The 14,174-nt window shown below is 40.2% G+C and overlaps 2 protein-coding genes across 2 annotated transcripts; one reads left to right on the top strand and one right to left on the bottom strand.

The window, feature by feature from the left end:
* The first annotated feature begins 1,657 nt into the window (after window positions 1-1,657).
* Window positions 1,658-2,918, top strand: LOC145496965 (melatonin receptor type 1B-B-like). Its single transcript, XM_081476735.1, has one exon. It carries the CDS (start codon window positions 1,658-1,660, stop codon window positions 2,750-2,752), a length of 1,095 nt encoding a protein of 364 aa, XP_081332861.1. The 3' UTR covers window positions 2,753-2,918.
* Window positions 2,911-14,166, bottom strand: LOC145496963 (GH3 domain-containing protein-like). The gene is made up of 7 exons (XM_081476733.1): window positions 12,976-14,166; window positions 11,385-11,563; window positions 9,559-9,908; window positions 8,489-8,619; window positions 7,613-7,815; window positions 6,164-6,556; window positions 2,911-4,157 (listed from the first exon to the last, which is right to left on the bottom strand). Exons 1-7 carry the CDS (start codon window positions 13,337-13,339, stop codon window positions 3,936-3,938), a joined length of 1,842 nt encoding a protein of 613 aa, XP_081332859.1. The 5' UTR covers window positions 13,340-14,166; the 3' UTR covers window positions 2,911-3,935.
* Window positions 14,167-14,174: the final 8 nt, after the last annotated feature.

Below are 14,174 nucleotides of genomic sequence, written 5' to 3'. Positions count from 1 at the left end.
TGCGTTAAAACAGCTCAGTAAAACATAGGAAATGCAAACAGTAAACAACGTTATTAAACACAAATAATATAAGATGTACCGGTAGTACAATACAGCAACGGAACATTAAACAATGAATGGGGCTGGACTCGTATCATATAATGTGCCTGACGCCAAGTGTACCGAAATCACCACGTGAGGATTATACACGTGCATAATCTTGTAGAACGCTTTCACTCACGTGGCTAGCACTCGTGCAAATTTATTGGAATGAAAGGAAGCGTTTATATAAGAAAAGAGTTCCACTCCAACAGGATTGGCTTGGTACACCGACATGGCCGCCATTTTAAACCATGACGGCAAATGCAACCAGAACGCCATCAAACAAAACGTTTAATGAATAGGACAATGGTTGCGGCCTCACCAAGAGAGTTAACTGGGTTTATTTTTTAGAAACCTAGTTAAAATTGATCTTATTGCTTGGTTACACCTTGCATAGATTCATTGCTCTTTTTAAAATACTGAAAATCTGGAAGCCTAAGAACAAGGTTGTTTACAAAGTCGAAAGTTATGGAAGAAGTGAATCGAAGCATACGGGTCACGAGTCACATACAAGAAATGGAAAACTTTAACGTGAATTGACCTTTTCCGGGTTACCTTGTGCCTCTGCTTCAAAACGAGTCTTTCATTTGAAAATGAATTTGATTTGCATGAGAATAAACCTTTCGGCCGAATACATTCTCAAATGAATGGTTTCGCACGGAGACTCGTTTTGAAACAGAGGCAAAAGAAAACTCGGGCATGGCCGGGCGTGGCCTAATTGCGGCCTCGCCCCAGTCTGCCCGGTTCAGTAGGTCTTAGTACGGGCAAAACGGCTCATACAAATCTTTCTTAGGAAGCGGCTTAGATTTATAGTGCGTTCTGGATGTAATTAGGACGTTTTGTGTCACCAAAGCGGAAACGTTAAACCTCTATTTCAGCCTGTATTTTCTTTGTATCAAAAACACATCGAAAATGAAATTGTTCACACTAATTCATTTTCGCAAAATGATATTTTTCGTTTTTTAACTAGATGTGTTAAATGGAAACAACCCTGTTTTTTCTTGTTTCTGAAACGGGTCTTTTAAACATTGCCACCATTTATAGAGAGTGAGGTTCTATAAGATATAACATGAGGAAATAATTTCAACTCTAAATAACACTCAAAATACGGCGAGATTAGAATCCGGCTAGCCTTCATTAAAAGCCTACGTGGGAGACATTAAACATATATATGTATCCGTCTGAAAGTGCTTATAAATTAAAACGTCTCAAACGAAGGTACACCCTGCGAGCGACAAGAGCAAAACACAAAACTTCTTTATTCTAAAGGTAGTCAGTGTATAAATTTGGTGAGAACACACGCGTGCAACTGTGCCTGAGCCTGTAAAAACTACATGAGGTTATTTGGATGGAACAGGCGGGGAAACAGATCCAGAGAAAATGAATTATTCCAGAAAATATACAACTTCTCTCTTCCACGGCGCAAAGTCTCTACAACCGGGAAATCTATAGTGTGCAGCACGGAGTGACAAATGCACCAACGTCGTACGCTGCTTAGCAAATAACAAAACGAGGAAAAACCTCGCGGTTTTGTAAATCCCAGGAACGAACAAAAAAGGCAACGAAAAGCTTGAGGATGGAAAAAACTGCTGGGGGATTCGACCTGCCATATCGATCTCCTGGGACCGCCACGTTGGAGTCAATAATTGTTGTCCTGTTCACGATTTTATCAATACTTGAAAACACTTTGATTATCGCGGCGTTTGTCCATCTCAAGTCATTAAGAACTATTCCAAATATACTCGTGGTCAATTTATCGATCGTGGATGTCCTTTCTGCCATAACGACACACCCTCTGCTAGCATCGGTGCTGATTCAGGGAGCTTGGTGCTTGGGACAAGAAGCTTGTAAATACCAAGCGATTTTAAACTCTTTCCTATTCACAACCAAAAATCTAAGTATAACCTTCATAACTTTAAACCGATACCTGATCATCGTCAGATACAAAAAGTACACCAACATGTTTACTAAACGCTCAACTCGCTTGTTTCTGGTGGCGATTTGGATCTCATCGTGTCTCCTCGCCTTATCTTCGATAATGGAACAAGACGAAGCGACATTTCACGCTAAAGAATCCCTTTGTGTCATTTCAAGCAAGAATTCGGCAAGTTCTGTAGTTATGGTTGTATTTGAGAACATTTTCTTCCTTGCAACGATCTATCTTAACTACGCGATTTTAAGCTTAGTCCGCTTACATCGAAAACAAGTTTTTTCCTTCTTCGATAAAAAGACTTCCCCTTCAACTTCAAGAGTGACTCCCGCGAGCGCGGCGCTGACAAGCTGTCGACCATATGCGATTGGCACGCGTGGAACAATTGCGAACAGAAACGAAGAACCTCACATCGCAAGGAAGGTTTTTACTGTAACAACTTTATACACTATCTGCTGGTTGCCTCAAGACATATTAAAAATCGCCAGCCTTACAAATAGTAAAATTTCACGTGAGATCTGGATGACGTCCACGTTCTGCATGCAGCTGAGTTCCGTGTTGAACCCTATCCTTTACGGATTGCTCAACAGAAAACTGAGGAAAACTATATTTGGGATGTTCAAGATAAAGGCTAAAATGCTGATTCACGTCGCTGCTACAGAAGTTTCCACCAGACGCCTTCAAATGAGGTCATTTAAAGGTGCTTTTACAGTCAGCCGCGTAGGAGCACAGGCTCCCTGAAGCTAATCTGTTTTTGGTCTAGACGTATAGTATCTGTCGGCTTTTGCTCTCTATAAGCGATCGCTAGCGATGAATTAAAAGATAGTTATGATTTTTCACAAAAACTAGCTCGGGGATATTGCCATCGCTAGTTTAAGCAAAATTTCAAAATCCTCGAAAACAAACCCAGAGTAGCTTAAAAAGGTAGGAAACCGTCAAAAGGTTAATTTTGTAGAACAGCGATCTAGAAATGCGAAAATAACTCGGAAGCAAGGAATAAAATCAATTCAGCTTATTCGATTGTTTTACGGATTTTCTGAAAGAATCACCGCTTTATTCACAAGTGCAGGCATGGGTACAACAACATACTCGATGTACATTAATAGCAGATATATGCTAAGACACACACACCTCACAAATTTCATAAATTATGTTATGGTATAGTTACGTTACTTCTTTAATTGTGTTAGTTTCTTATCATATTTAACTCCGAAAGGGAGCTACAGAATACGGAATATACGACATTTCAATAAATATCGCGCAATGCTTGGTGTGTTGTCAAAACCCCATAAGTTAAATGACGCAATAGTGGAATAATAAATTACAATTATACTGAAAAAGCGACACTAAGATTTTGTCATTTGAATTGGGTGCTAAATATCGTTTCGACATTCCTTTGTATGTCAAGAAATTGATTCTCATTTAGCAACATCTATAGCCAAATATTTCAACCGAACATCTCTCAGTAGCTGAAGATATTAGGGATTTTAAGTAACCACAACGGCGACGCCGAGGACAACGTTATTAAAAAATGAGTTTATATTTTACCCACGCATCTCGCGATACTCTAGAGCCATTTACTTTGTTTATCACTGTCAAAACTATCACGAAACTAAACCTGGGATACAGCGATAAATTTGGAATAAAAATGTAAAAAATTAGCCGTTATGGTTCACGCTCTCGAGACAAGGCAGAATTTGGTCATTTCACGTTGTTGTTTTGCAGAGGACGGCAAAGATATGTGCCAAGAATTATAACGCACGTGCACAGCCATTGTCCTGCTCATTAAACCTTTTGTTTACGGACGGTCCCGTTGCCGTTGCAGTCGTGGTTTTCTTAAACTCCCTAATCACCTGGACACAAACCCCTTGTCAACAAACATTTCCCGTGTGGTCTAAAACTGGAATAATGTGCATGGATGATGTTAAAATGTTGTATTTCTCAAAAGAACATCAAGCGCTTCTTGGGACTTGATAACTCGTGGTATCTTAATCTGATTGGCTGCTGAAGGGTTGACACGGAGAAGATATTTTCTCAGTTCGCTAAAAGTTCCATCTTTCATCATGAATAGCTGAAGACATGAAATGCTTCCTTTTTGTCTGAACGAATTATAAACAGGACTGAACTCACAAAGCGCATTGTCGATCTAGAAATGAAAAATACAGCAAAAAAAATCAAACCCTAAACCACTACACGTACCCTATTACGTCACAAACCACGCGTGCCTGGAAACTTGGGTTGTTTATCATCTACTCGGAAAAACCGCTTGGTCGACAGTTGTAGTAAATGGGACGCGTCAAATCCCGAATGGAAATTTCCACGGGGATGCGTTCGTTCCATTTCAACGACTTTTTCCCGGAAGATAGGATCAAAGGCGATCCGAGCCAAAAGGCCTGGAACTAGTAAAAACTACAATCATGGACAAAAGTCTTGGGACAAATTTTCACTTTTCAGTTGGTGCTTTTGGGCACACGCCAGACGCGAATACAACTTCACCTGCCTAACCTCGGCCCCCACCCCCCATACGATGTTGAAAACTACTACCTGCATGCAATATCCTCTGATTTTCAACATTGTATTGGGCGGGACGGGGGAAGAGCAACGCGTTTTTAAAAGGAAAGCAGCGCTTTTTTCAAACTTCAGTAGTAAAACACACATAATTCGTTAAATTACATAAGTGTCCCAAGGACGTTTGTCCACGATTGTAGCAAATGGAACGCACATTTTCACTTCGGAAATTCCGTTTGGGAATTTTGGTCCACCTTTCAAAAAATCCCGTTTTCCCGAGAAAATTTCCGCTCAGAGAAACAAAACTAATCTTTCATTTTACATTCCATCCGAAATTTCCGGATTTTTTAGGTAAATGGTAAACAACCTCGAACAAAACAGGCCATCACAAATAACCCTTGCACGTGCGTCATACAAGCTTCAGTACACAAATAACCAGGAAGCAGTGGTAGTTATTAACCACGGTAGAAGCAGGTGTTCAGCATTTGAAAAACACTCAATGAAACATCATCAAGGACTTGATGTGTAAATTAACAATGTTTATGGTGAAAAACAACTTAGCGAAGTTTCTAGCCCAAAGCTGGTGTTAAACAGGAAGACGAGTGCTATTTCTCAAATCTCCGATGATGCAGTCGTAAAGTTTCCGAGTCTTATTACCCAATCAAAAGATAGCGCGAGAACTCGAGAGTAGTCTGAAAGTTGCATGTCATCATGGCGCATTCGGTTGCCCTCGCTAAACGTGACCATTCACCAGCCATTGCTGATCATATGAAAACCACTGGTCACAACATAAAACGGGATCATTTTGACATTTTAGCGTCCGGCAAAACTGACTTTCATTGCAAAATTAAAGAGACTCTCAATAGCTTAAGCCTTCCCTTAATGTCAATGTCAGTAGTGAGAAGTTGTTGCTTTATTAGCTGTTACTCCTCATGATGTCTAGACAGGTTAACGTACTGCTGCAGATCACTTTTCTCAGTGTAAGCTCCAGACCTCTCATTTTTACGATATATATAGTTTCCCAAAAAAAATGTAACGGTCACTTTTGAAAATGTATGTAGACTAGCATACGAAACGTCAATGCGTTGGAATACAATGTTTATCACCGCTGTTTGCGTTATATTCTAAGGACGAAAACTCTTGGCGCAGTCTTCGAGACTGTTTTGCCATCAAATGCTACTTACTCGTCGCGATACAATTATGAACTTCAATGAACTTCGAAATGTTCCCTTTTTATCCCGCACAGACGCAAAATTGGTTTGCGAGTTCAAAGCAAGAGAATGTTAATCAATGTCGCGGACATTTTGCTTCGTCACCAAATCAGTTTCATAGTTTTTCTCGCCAAAGCAACGCCGTTGTCACATTTGAATGCCGTCTGTTTATGCATTCTGGTGCGCTTTCTCCTCAAAATTGTCCTGAGATGTTTTGTTTTCTTTGATCCTTCCGTAGCCCGCAAGTAAGCTTTCCGAACGGAGCTTAGTTACCAATAGGGGTATAAATCTTTCACTTCTCTCCCATCCCTACCTAATCAGTCCCTGGCGGACATCCTTCGCTCAGATTAACCCTAACCCTGCCAAACTCTTTCAATGCACAGATGATAGCCTCAAGGGCGCCAACTGATCTAACAATATCACTGAATCCTACCTTAAGTTCTAGATTCTTCCTCTCCTCTTCTTCTAGCACGTCACTCAGCTCTATAAACACAGCGTAATATGGCGCCGCACCCCTGACGTCATCACCTTGACTCTGACCACCAACCATGACGCTTTCTGCGCATGTGTAGTCCACCATTTGAAACCGCTGTCCCTCGCCACTTAGTACGGACGTCAGCGCGTCGTAGAAGACTCTCTCTGATGTCTTCTCCGCCCGTACATTGAGAATTTGTCCTTGACGATACTGGAACTCCACGACAGGGCAACTGTTGTGAAAACGAGCAATCTTTACCACGTCTCCCATTCTGTAGCGATACAATCCACTATGATTTGTAACCACGAGCTCATAAAGTTTGCCAACTTCAGTGTTTTCAGCAAAAAGAGTCTGCAGAGAAGAAATAGATTCATTGAAACAGCTGTTGTCCCAACTGAAGAAGTTGAAACATCTATATCATCCAGTCGAATTACAATAATCTAAGTAAAATTATATAGTTTACATTGTAAATGCTCATTTTAGTGTTACACAAAATGGTGTCAGCGACCACTACAAAACTGAACTGTTCAGCTAGCAATGCAATTTAGGATAAATAGGTATACTTTCAGCCAACCAGTAGAGAGTATTTATAGTAGAAGTATTATTAAAGGTTTCACGAGCAAAAAGGAGCAGAACAGTTTTAGTCTGAGTCTTATCTTTAAACAGAAAAATGTGGCCTCTTCTACCATACACAGATATAAATACAATTCCTATAGAAAACACTGTGCTGAGTTCGCGGGCAAGTAGGAAAAAAGAAACAAATCAAGTGGCCTTTCTGACGCTTTTCCGATTTTTTCATTCAAACAGTTCGATTTATCGTGCCGAACCTAGAAACTATGCGAAGTTTCATAAGAATCCGTTGCAAACTCATAGAGTGATAGTACCCCAAACTTGTCGATGTTTACAAAGAAATGTATGCCACAGGACAAGCTTATTAACGCTTGGAAGTCTTAGCAACTCTTGCTCTAAACTGATTCACCAATATAAAACTAATTAGACAAGATTTATTTATAGTAAAATACCAGTGCCGCGAACTCGCCGTGTAGTTTTACGCTGAATTGACTAAAACGTCTCAAACAGCTGAAATATTTGTCCCTAGAACAGGAAATACGTTTGCCTTCCTTTTTAGATGCATTGAGTTTTCAATTAAAGGTGCTAGGTCACGATTTGTGCATCTTGAAAAGTTTAGCCTAAAACAAGTTCGTTGTTTGTCGGCCATGTTAATCTTCTCCACCCTTAACCATCCTTGTTCCTTTATTGCTTATCGGTATCTCTTTGGTGTTTTTCTATCTTAGTAAACAGCTATTTTCAGCTTTCCTTTAATTTAAAGGCAATTTTGTATGTGGTTAAAACAATTCAAAATACCGTGAATGAACTCCTTTAAAAATACCGAAAAGCCTCCCTTACTGTCGGCTGCTCCTGACTGCTGTCTTCAACGGGTATAAATTCGAAGAACATGGCTCTAGGCACCAGCATATACAATGGAGTGGTTTCTTCTGGCCACAGATTCACTCCGATCAAACCTTCAGTCGCTCCGTAAAATGGCGAGTAAATTGGAACATCTCCTAGGTACCTGTCCTTGAGTTTGGTGGCATATAGGTGTGCCGAACCTTGTAGGGAGAGAAAAGAAAGTCACAGGTTTTATGTTAATTCTACTTAAACAATGTTTGCTTTGGAGAGGAAGAATATTCATACAGCTGGGAAATGTGCTAGATAGAGAGTTACAACCCTGACAAGAGTACCGCAGAAAGGCGGGCACATGTGCGACTTGCCTATTGAAAAGCAGTCTTGTTCCAAGAAATCGAGGCCCCTGGGAGAAAGCGAAAATATCAGCATTTACGGCAGTTACTCTTTCTATACATGTTCAGGAACTGTTGAGCTAAATCACATGCATACATTCAAACCAGAACTGTGATTTTTCGCTTTCATCCAGAGCATTGGGCATTTGGTCACTGTTGACCAAAAACTAATTCAAACCAAAACATGTGACTGACTTTTTACAGCTTATTTCAGACCTCAAATAACCTCTGGAAATGAGATTGATTATGCACTTCACAGATGAATAAACGTCTTTCTGTCTAGGAACCAAAATATAACTTCTCTCTACTGACTGCAATACATTTCTTTTAATATTAGTTCTAAAAATTTGACGATACATCATAACAATGTGGCTGGTTGATGATTTTCTTTATTCTCATCACCTAAACATGCTTAACAGGATAAACGTTATTGTAAGGAGAAGTTAGATAATGATCCCTCTTAGGAATTAATAATTTAAAATACCTGTTGAGCAAGCAAGGACCAAGTTAACATGCGGCCATATTCTCTTGACGATGCCATTAAAACCTTTGGCAAACTCGTCCTTCAGTTCATCAGCACGTTTTTTATCAGGTTTAAGAAGGCTGTCCAGTTCCCTGAGGAAAATGAAAATACAACTGACCACAGGAAACACTGGGGGGGGGGGGAAGGGGATGGTAACTACCATATATGGGCTAAAGGTATGTGCCCCGAGATAGGTAGGGTTTTTGAGGTTTTCAATCCTTAAGTAGGGTATGATTTCTGCCCCTGTTGGCATTGTTTTCTCAGTGTGATCTATAGATGGCGAAACTAAATTGTATCACCTAAAATTGCAGTGCGTAAATGCCAAGTTAAACAAAAAACAAATGATCTGCTAAAACACAACTATTCGAAAACTTCAAAAGTTACAGAAACAAAATAAAGTTGAGCCGTTTTGTTACGAGTATCGTTGTAGAGCAGGGTTGTTTCCAGACAGAACTCAGGATCGGTGGTAACAGCAACAAACTAATTTATTTCCGTAAGGTAACGTCGCGAATTTACAGCACTAAGCTTCTTCAAATTTGAATCAATCTCTCTCACAGAAGAAACGCTCACTCTAATATACATGAGGCTTAAAGTTCTAGAAACTTCTATTTGGAACTAAATTAAGTAGTTTGACACAATTTCTAATCTGAGAAATTACATAAGGATTAGAATGTTCTGGAATGTTCTTATACAAATTGGTCACGGCTGAATGACTTCCGGTTCTAGATTGTTCTGGAACTAGACCTAGACAATTTTTCGTAACACGTTTACCCTATTTTTTAAGTTTCTCTCTTGAATAGGCTGTCATTTTTCGGGTTTCAGCCTTAAATGGGGTATCAATTTTTATTTCCTTCATCCTTAAATAGGGTCAGGATTTAAGACCCATCATGGGACACACCTAACCAAAATTTATGAAAGTACTCCCTCCCAGGCAGTAAACACCATTTTTTGTCTACCACATTCTTTGTCATGACAAAATAAATGCAATCTGCCCTTCATCTGCGCCTATCTCACTTATTAATCCCACTAACCTTCTAACTTCATCTTCGATCTCCAAGCCAGTATTCACTCTACCATGTTCAATATCATCCACCAACAACTTCCACTGAGCTTCAAGCGCAAGGAGTCCTGAATACACAAGCTGTGCAAAGTTTGCTTCTAAAATGCCAAGATTGCGATCCTTCAAGGCAAAGAGCAAGTGAATATACAAGGCCTCGGGTTCTGTCATGATGTCAAAGCCTGCTTTAGGAGTTGTGTAGAGGTGAAGGATTCGCTGCGAGTTACTGGGTGAAGATGAGTTTGGACCAATCGGTAGGCCTGATTCTGTGTAGCTCCATTTTGGAGAGTAAAAAAACTTCAAGCTCTTCTGTAGCTGGTAAGACTGTATGGAAAAAAAATCAGAAAAGATTATTTTGGCAGAAATTGAAATATTTGGCCAACCAGTGACCTTGAAAATATCAATGTTCAGAACCTGTCTCATTGGCAGGGGGATAAGGTGAAGCAATAAATCAGTTGCAGTGAGAGCACATCTTTGCACAATAGGCATGATTAAACCAAAGAATGTGCAAGAATCTTGGTACTCTGATATGCTACTTATTGCATCTTGTAACACTTTTGGGAAGAGTCAGTGGTCCCCTTGGCCCTCTAAATCAACCAACATGTCTTGTAGACTATAAAGGCTGGTTTTCACTAGCAACGGAGTTGTAGTCAGAGTCGTAATCAGAAGCTTGGAGTGATACGATCTAGTGAAAATTAAACTGACGGAGTCGGAAGCAGAACACCGCATCCACCTACGACTCTGTCGCTTACGATCCAGTGAAAACTAGATTGTCGGAGTTGGAAGCAGAAGTGGAAGAATAAACCGTTTCCGGGCCTCATGATTGCTTAGTTCTTGACTCTGACAATGTAGTTTTCACTGGATCATAAACAACGGATTCGTAAACGGAATCGGAAGAAATGGAAACATTCCGATTCTTCTGACTCTAATTCCATTGAACTTATGACTCCGCTTACGACTCCGATTTTCGATTTTCACTATGTTATAAGCGCTCTTATGACTCCGACTATGACTCTGACTCCGACTCCGACTCCGACTCCATTGCTAGTGAAAACCAGCCTTAACATGTGGGACTTTTATGTGCACCTTGAAGACTTTGGGTAGGGGGTGGGTTGAGAGAGGGTGAGAAGGGGGGAAAACGGATTGATGAGGGTGGAAGAGAGAGAAAAGGCAGCACAAAAAAAGAGAGAGGGGGGGAGGGACAAAGTCACATCATCCTTTTTTACCAGAATGTTTAGGTCTCTTTAATTTGCACAGGAGGAAAAAAAAAAAACAATTGTCACATATAGTCGAGCCTCCGGTTGGGACCACCTCTCCTCAGCAACCAGTTTTTCAAAATACCAAAAGTTTCAAAGTCAAATCACTATATTTGGAACCTCTTGTAAGTGACCGCGACCACTTTTAGAGCTAAAAGTTTGAAATTTTCCTTTGTATTTAACCTCCTGTAAGTGACCACTTGACAGATAATGGAGCGAAAAATGAATAATTAGGTGTTGTAACATTATTGTATTCCTGGCAAGGTCAAGAAACGGAAAATTGTGTCTCAATGGGAAGAACTGACTTTTTTTTCAAAATTGACTTTTACATGAATAAAACATTGCATTGGCATTGACGCATGGGTTAAGTCTTGGCAGTTACCATATTCTAATGAAGAAAATTTTTTGACCCATTATGGTCTAAGCTCTTGGAAGTGACCACTTCCCATAAGCGACCATCCAGGCTTGACATTTTGTTGGTCGCTTACAGGAGGTTCAACTGTATTTAGTTTAGTTAGGACAGAGATAAATATGTTTCTTTTACCCCAGGATATGCATCAAACATGGCACTGATGCCAACAAGAACTCCATTGGTGAAAAATATTTTACCAACATCACTAGTGGTGGGAAGCAGACTGCTCTTGCCAGATGTTCCAGAAGTGACACCCAACTGGTATGGATCCTTCACAGTTAGGACATTCTTCTTGCCACAAGAGATCTGCTCTACAAAAGCAGTGTGGCAACAACAGTCAGTCAACAAATTCATTAATGATATAATTATGTGCTACCTGGAGATGAAGGGTAGCCTGCAAAAAGACTTCCTTGTGGGGTATAAAATAAGAAATAAATTGACAAGCAGGGCAAGCAAAGCTTGGTCATGGAGAATTGCTTGGTTCGCTACTTTCTTTTCACCCTTTAACTAACTAAGAGGCTAGATGAAACAGTGATCAGTTAGTGTGTCGTTGTCAGATAGCAGCTCTCATCGTAATGAATGCCAATTGCCAATCAATTGGTCAATTGGCCAGTCAGCCTATCAGTCAATCAATCAATCGATCAATCGATCGATCGATCAATTAATCAACTTATATGTCCCCGAGGCATTGCCCTGAGGGGTCTGTGAAAGGGGCTTGGTATGCTTGTTGGAAAAATTGAATTAAACCCCTACAGGAAACCAATCTGGGCTTCACTCAATTTTTATTTGATCCCTTAAAGATAACAATCTAAACCAGACACACAAATGAGAGTTAAGTGATAACTAATAACAAGACCATCAAATTCTTCCACTTGTGAAAAAAGGTAAGATAATTCATGAAAAACCTATTCAAACCAAGAATACAGCCAGACAGCATGTGTATTCTTGTTCCTTACAATGCAACTTGTAAAAGACATTGATGTCCTGTCCCGAACTAATCTCATTTTCCTGTGAACAAGGTTGGTTTTCAGCACCCTTAAAGCTACCAAATTAAGCAGATGAGCTTCCCTTAATCGATGCCCCAGTCACAGGATAATGCCTACCCCACCCCCAACCCCTCACCCAAAACTGTACCACCATGTAGCTTTTACCACCTTCAAGTGCAAATGGCCAAGCCTGTAAACAATGAGGAAAATGACGTACTTTGGTCTGAAAGAGGCTTAGGGTACGGGGAGTCAGGCAGCACACTTCCAACAAAGAATCTAAGAATCACTTCCCCCCCCCCCCCCCACCCTCCAGCCCCTCCAGCAAAAGCAGAGGCCGTTATTCAGCTGCCTTTTTTTAGAGACAGATCATTAATTCTTTTGAGGGAGGGGGAGGTTGGGCAATTTCCAAAAAAAATTCTCACACAGCAAAAACAGCTGAAACACTGTGCTTTCTACTATGTAAGCCCTATGTTTGACTTTAAAAAACGCTCTTGCACAAGCTAATACCCACCAAAAAAGTTCATGCACAACCTTAAGGGGAAAAATAAATTTCATACCCCCAGAAAATTGCCCACTCCTTCCCCCCACCCCCCTCCCATGGTCCGTCCTTTTGTGGCATTTGTTCAAAATGGGAAGAGCGATCCAATAAACAAATTACTCTATAAGTATATTCAAAGGTTCTTTACGAAATTAAATTTAGAACATCTGAATCACGGTTTAAGTGTAACCTTACTTACCTACATAACGCTCGTAGTGAGCGTATCTTGTCAATGGATGTATCGCGATGTATTTCATTTTGTCGTCTATGTCACGAAACTTGTATTTTACTCCATATTCCGTATCAGCGTTATTCTTAAGTATCTTTAACAACGTTTCTTCTTGTACTTCAACGAAATGCACACTGTCTTTTTCCAGTTTTTGTCTCATCCTCCTTCCGATGAGAGAAAAGATGAAGTATTCGAAGTGCTGTCGAATCATGGAGCCAAAAGTGTGTAGTTCAGAGCATCTCTTCCTTCGGATACTAAGAACAAGTCCCAAAATTGAGAATCCGGTGAGTCCTGCAGCAACGCCGAGATACAAAGTTAACTTTTTCGCAGGCATCTTGGGTCAGACGCTAGACGTCCTTGCACTGTTACATAATCTTCTACATGCAAACACTGTATGCGCGATGAGAGTAAAAGACTGGGTTCAACTCAGGGGAAATCAGGGATAGGGAGGGGAGGGTACCAACGTGGATTTTCACTACACTCTTGTTATGGACAGTTTTTTTTCGGCCATAGTTTCACTGCAGAGCTGTTGCTAGGGGCTGGAAGAGGAATTAATATGGGTTTTACTGTGATTGATTACTGGGATTACCGGTAAAATTGGATTCACTGGGACTGGGATTTACATTGTTTTTTCCACTGGAAAAATGGGATTTGGGTCAGTGGCACTGGGAACACAAAAAATATATAGGACTGGGATTTGAGTAAAAAAGAAAAAAAAAATACATAAATAAACATAGGGAAATGGCATTCTGGGGATCTTTGAGCTGGGAAATGGGATTAGTTTTTTAATGTTTATATTTTTATTATTTAATTACCACAACTTTCAGACACTAATACCCCATTCACACCAACTAAACTAGTTTAACTAAATCAGGTTAAGGTTTTCTGCAATTTGTCGATTCTGCTTTGCAGTCATTTTGAGAAGAAAAATTTCAAACCACCTTGCTACCATCTTTTAATCAAACAAGTTTTACCAGGTTAACTTGTCGGGTGTGCACGATATGAGCAACTAATTTTTAACCTTGTTTAGTTAAACCACTCTTAAACGTAATTATCATGTTAGTGTGAACAGGGTATAAGACTAGAATACATACCATACAGCTATTTACATTCCTTAGAATGCAATACGTTTTCTCACAGGAAATAGGATTTATACCCCCCCCCCCCAC

This window comes from Orbicella franksi, chromosome 9 (assembly GCF_964199315.1).
Source record: "Orbicella franksi chromosome 9, jaOrbFran1.1, whole genome shotgun sequence".
Classification (NCBI taxonomy): domain Eukaryota; kingdom Metazoa; phylum Cnidaria; class Anthozoa; order Scleractinia; family Merulinidae; genus Orbicella; species Orbicella franksi.
The sequence above is the reverse complement of the archived record's forward strand: the minus strand, read 5'-3'. Positions and strand labels throughout refer to the sequence as shown.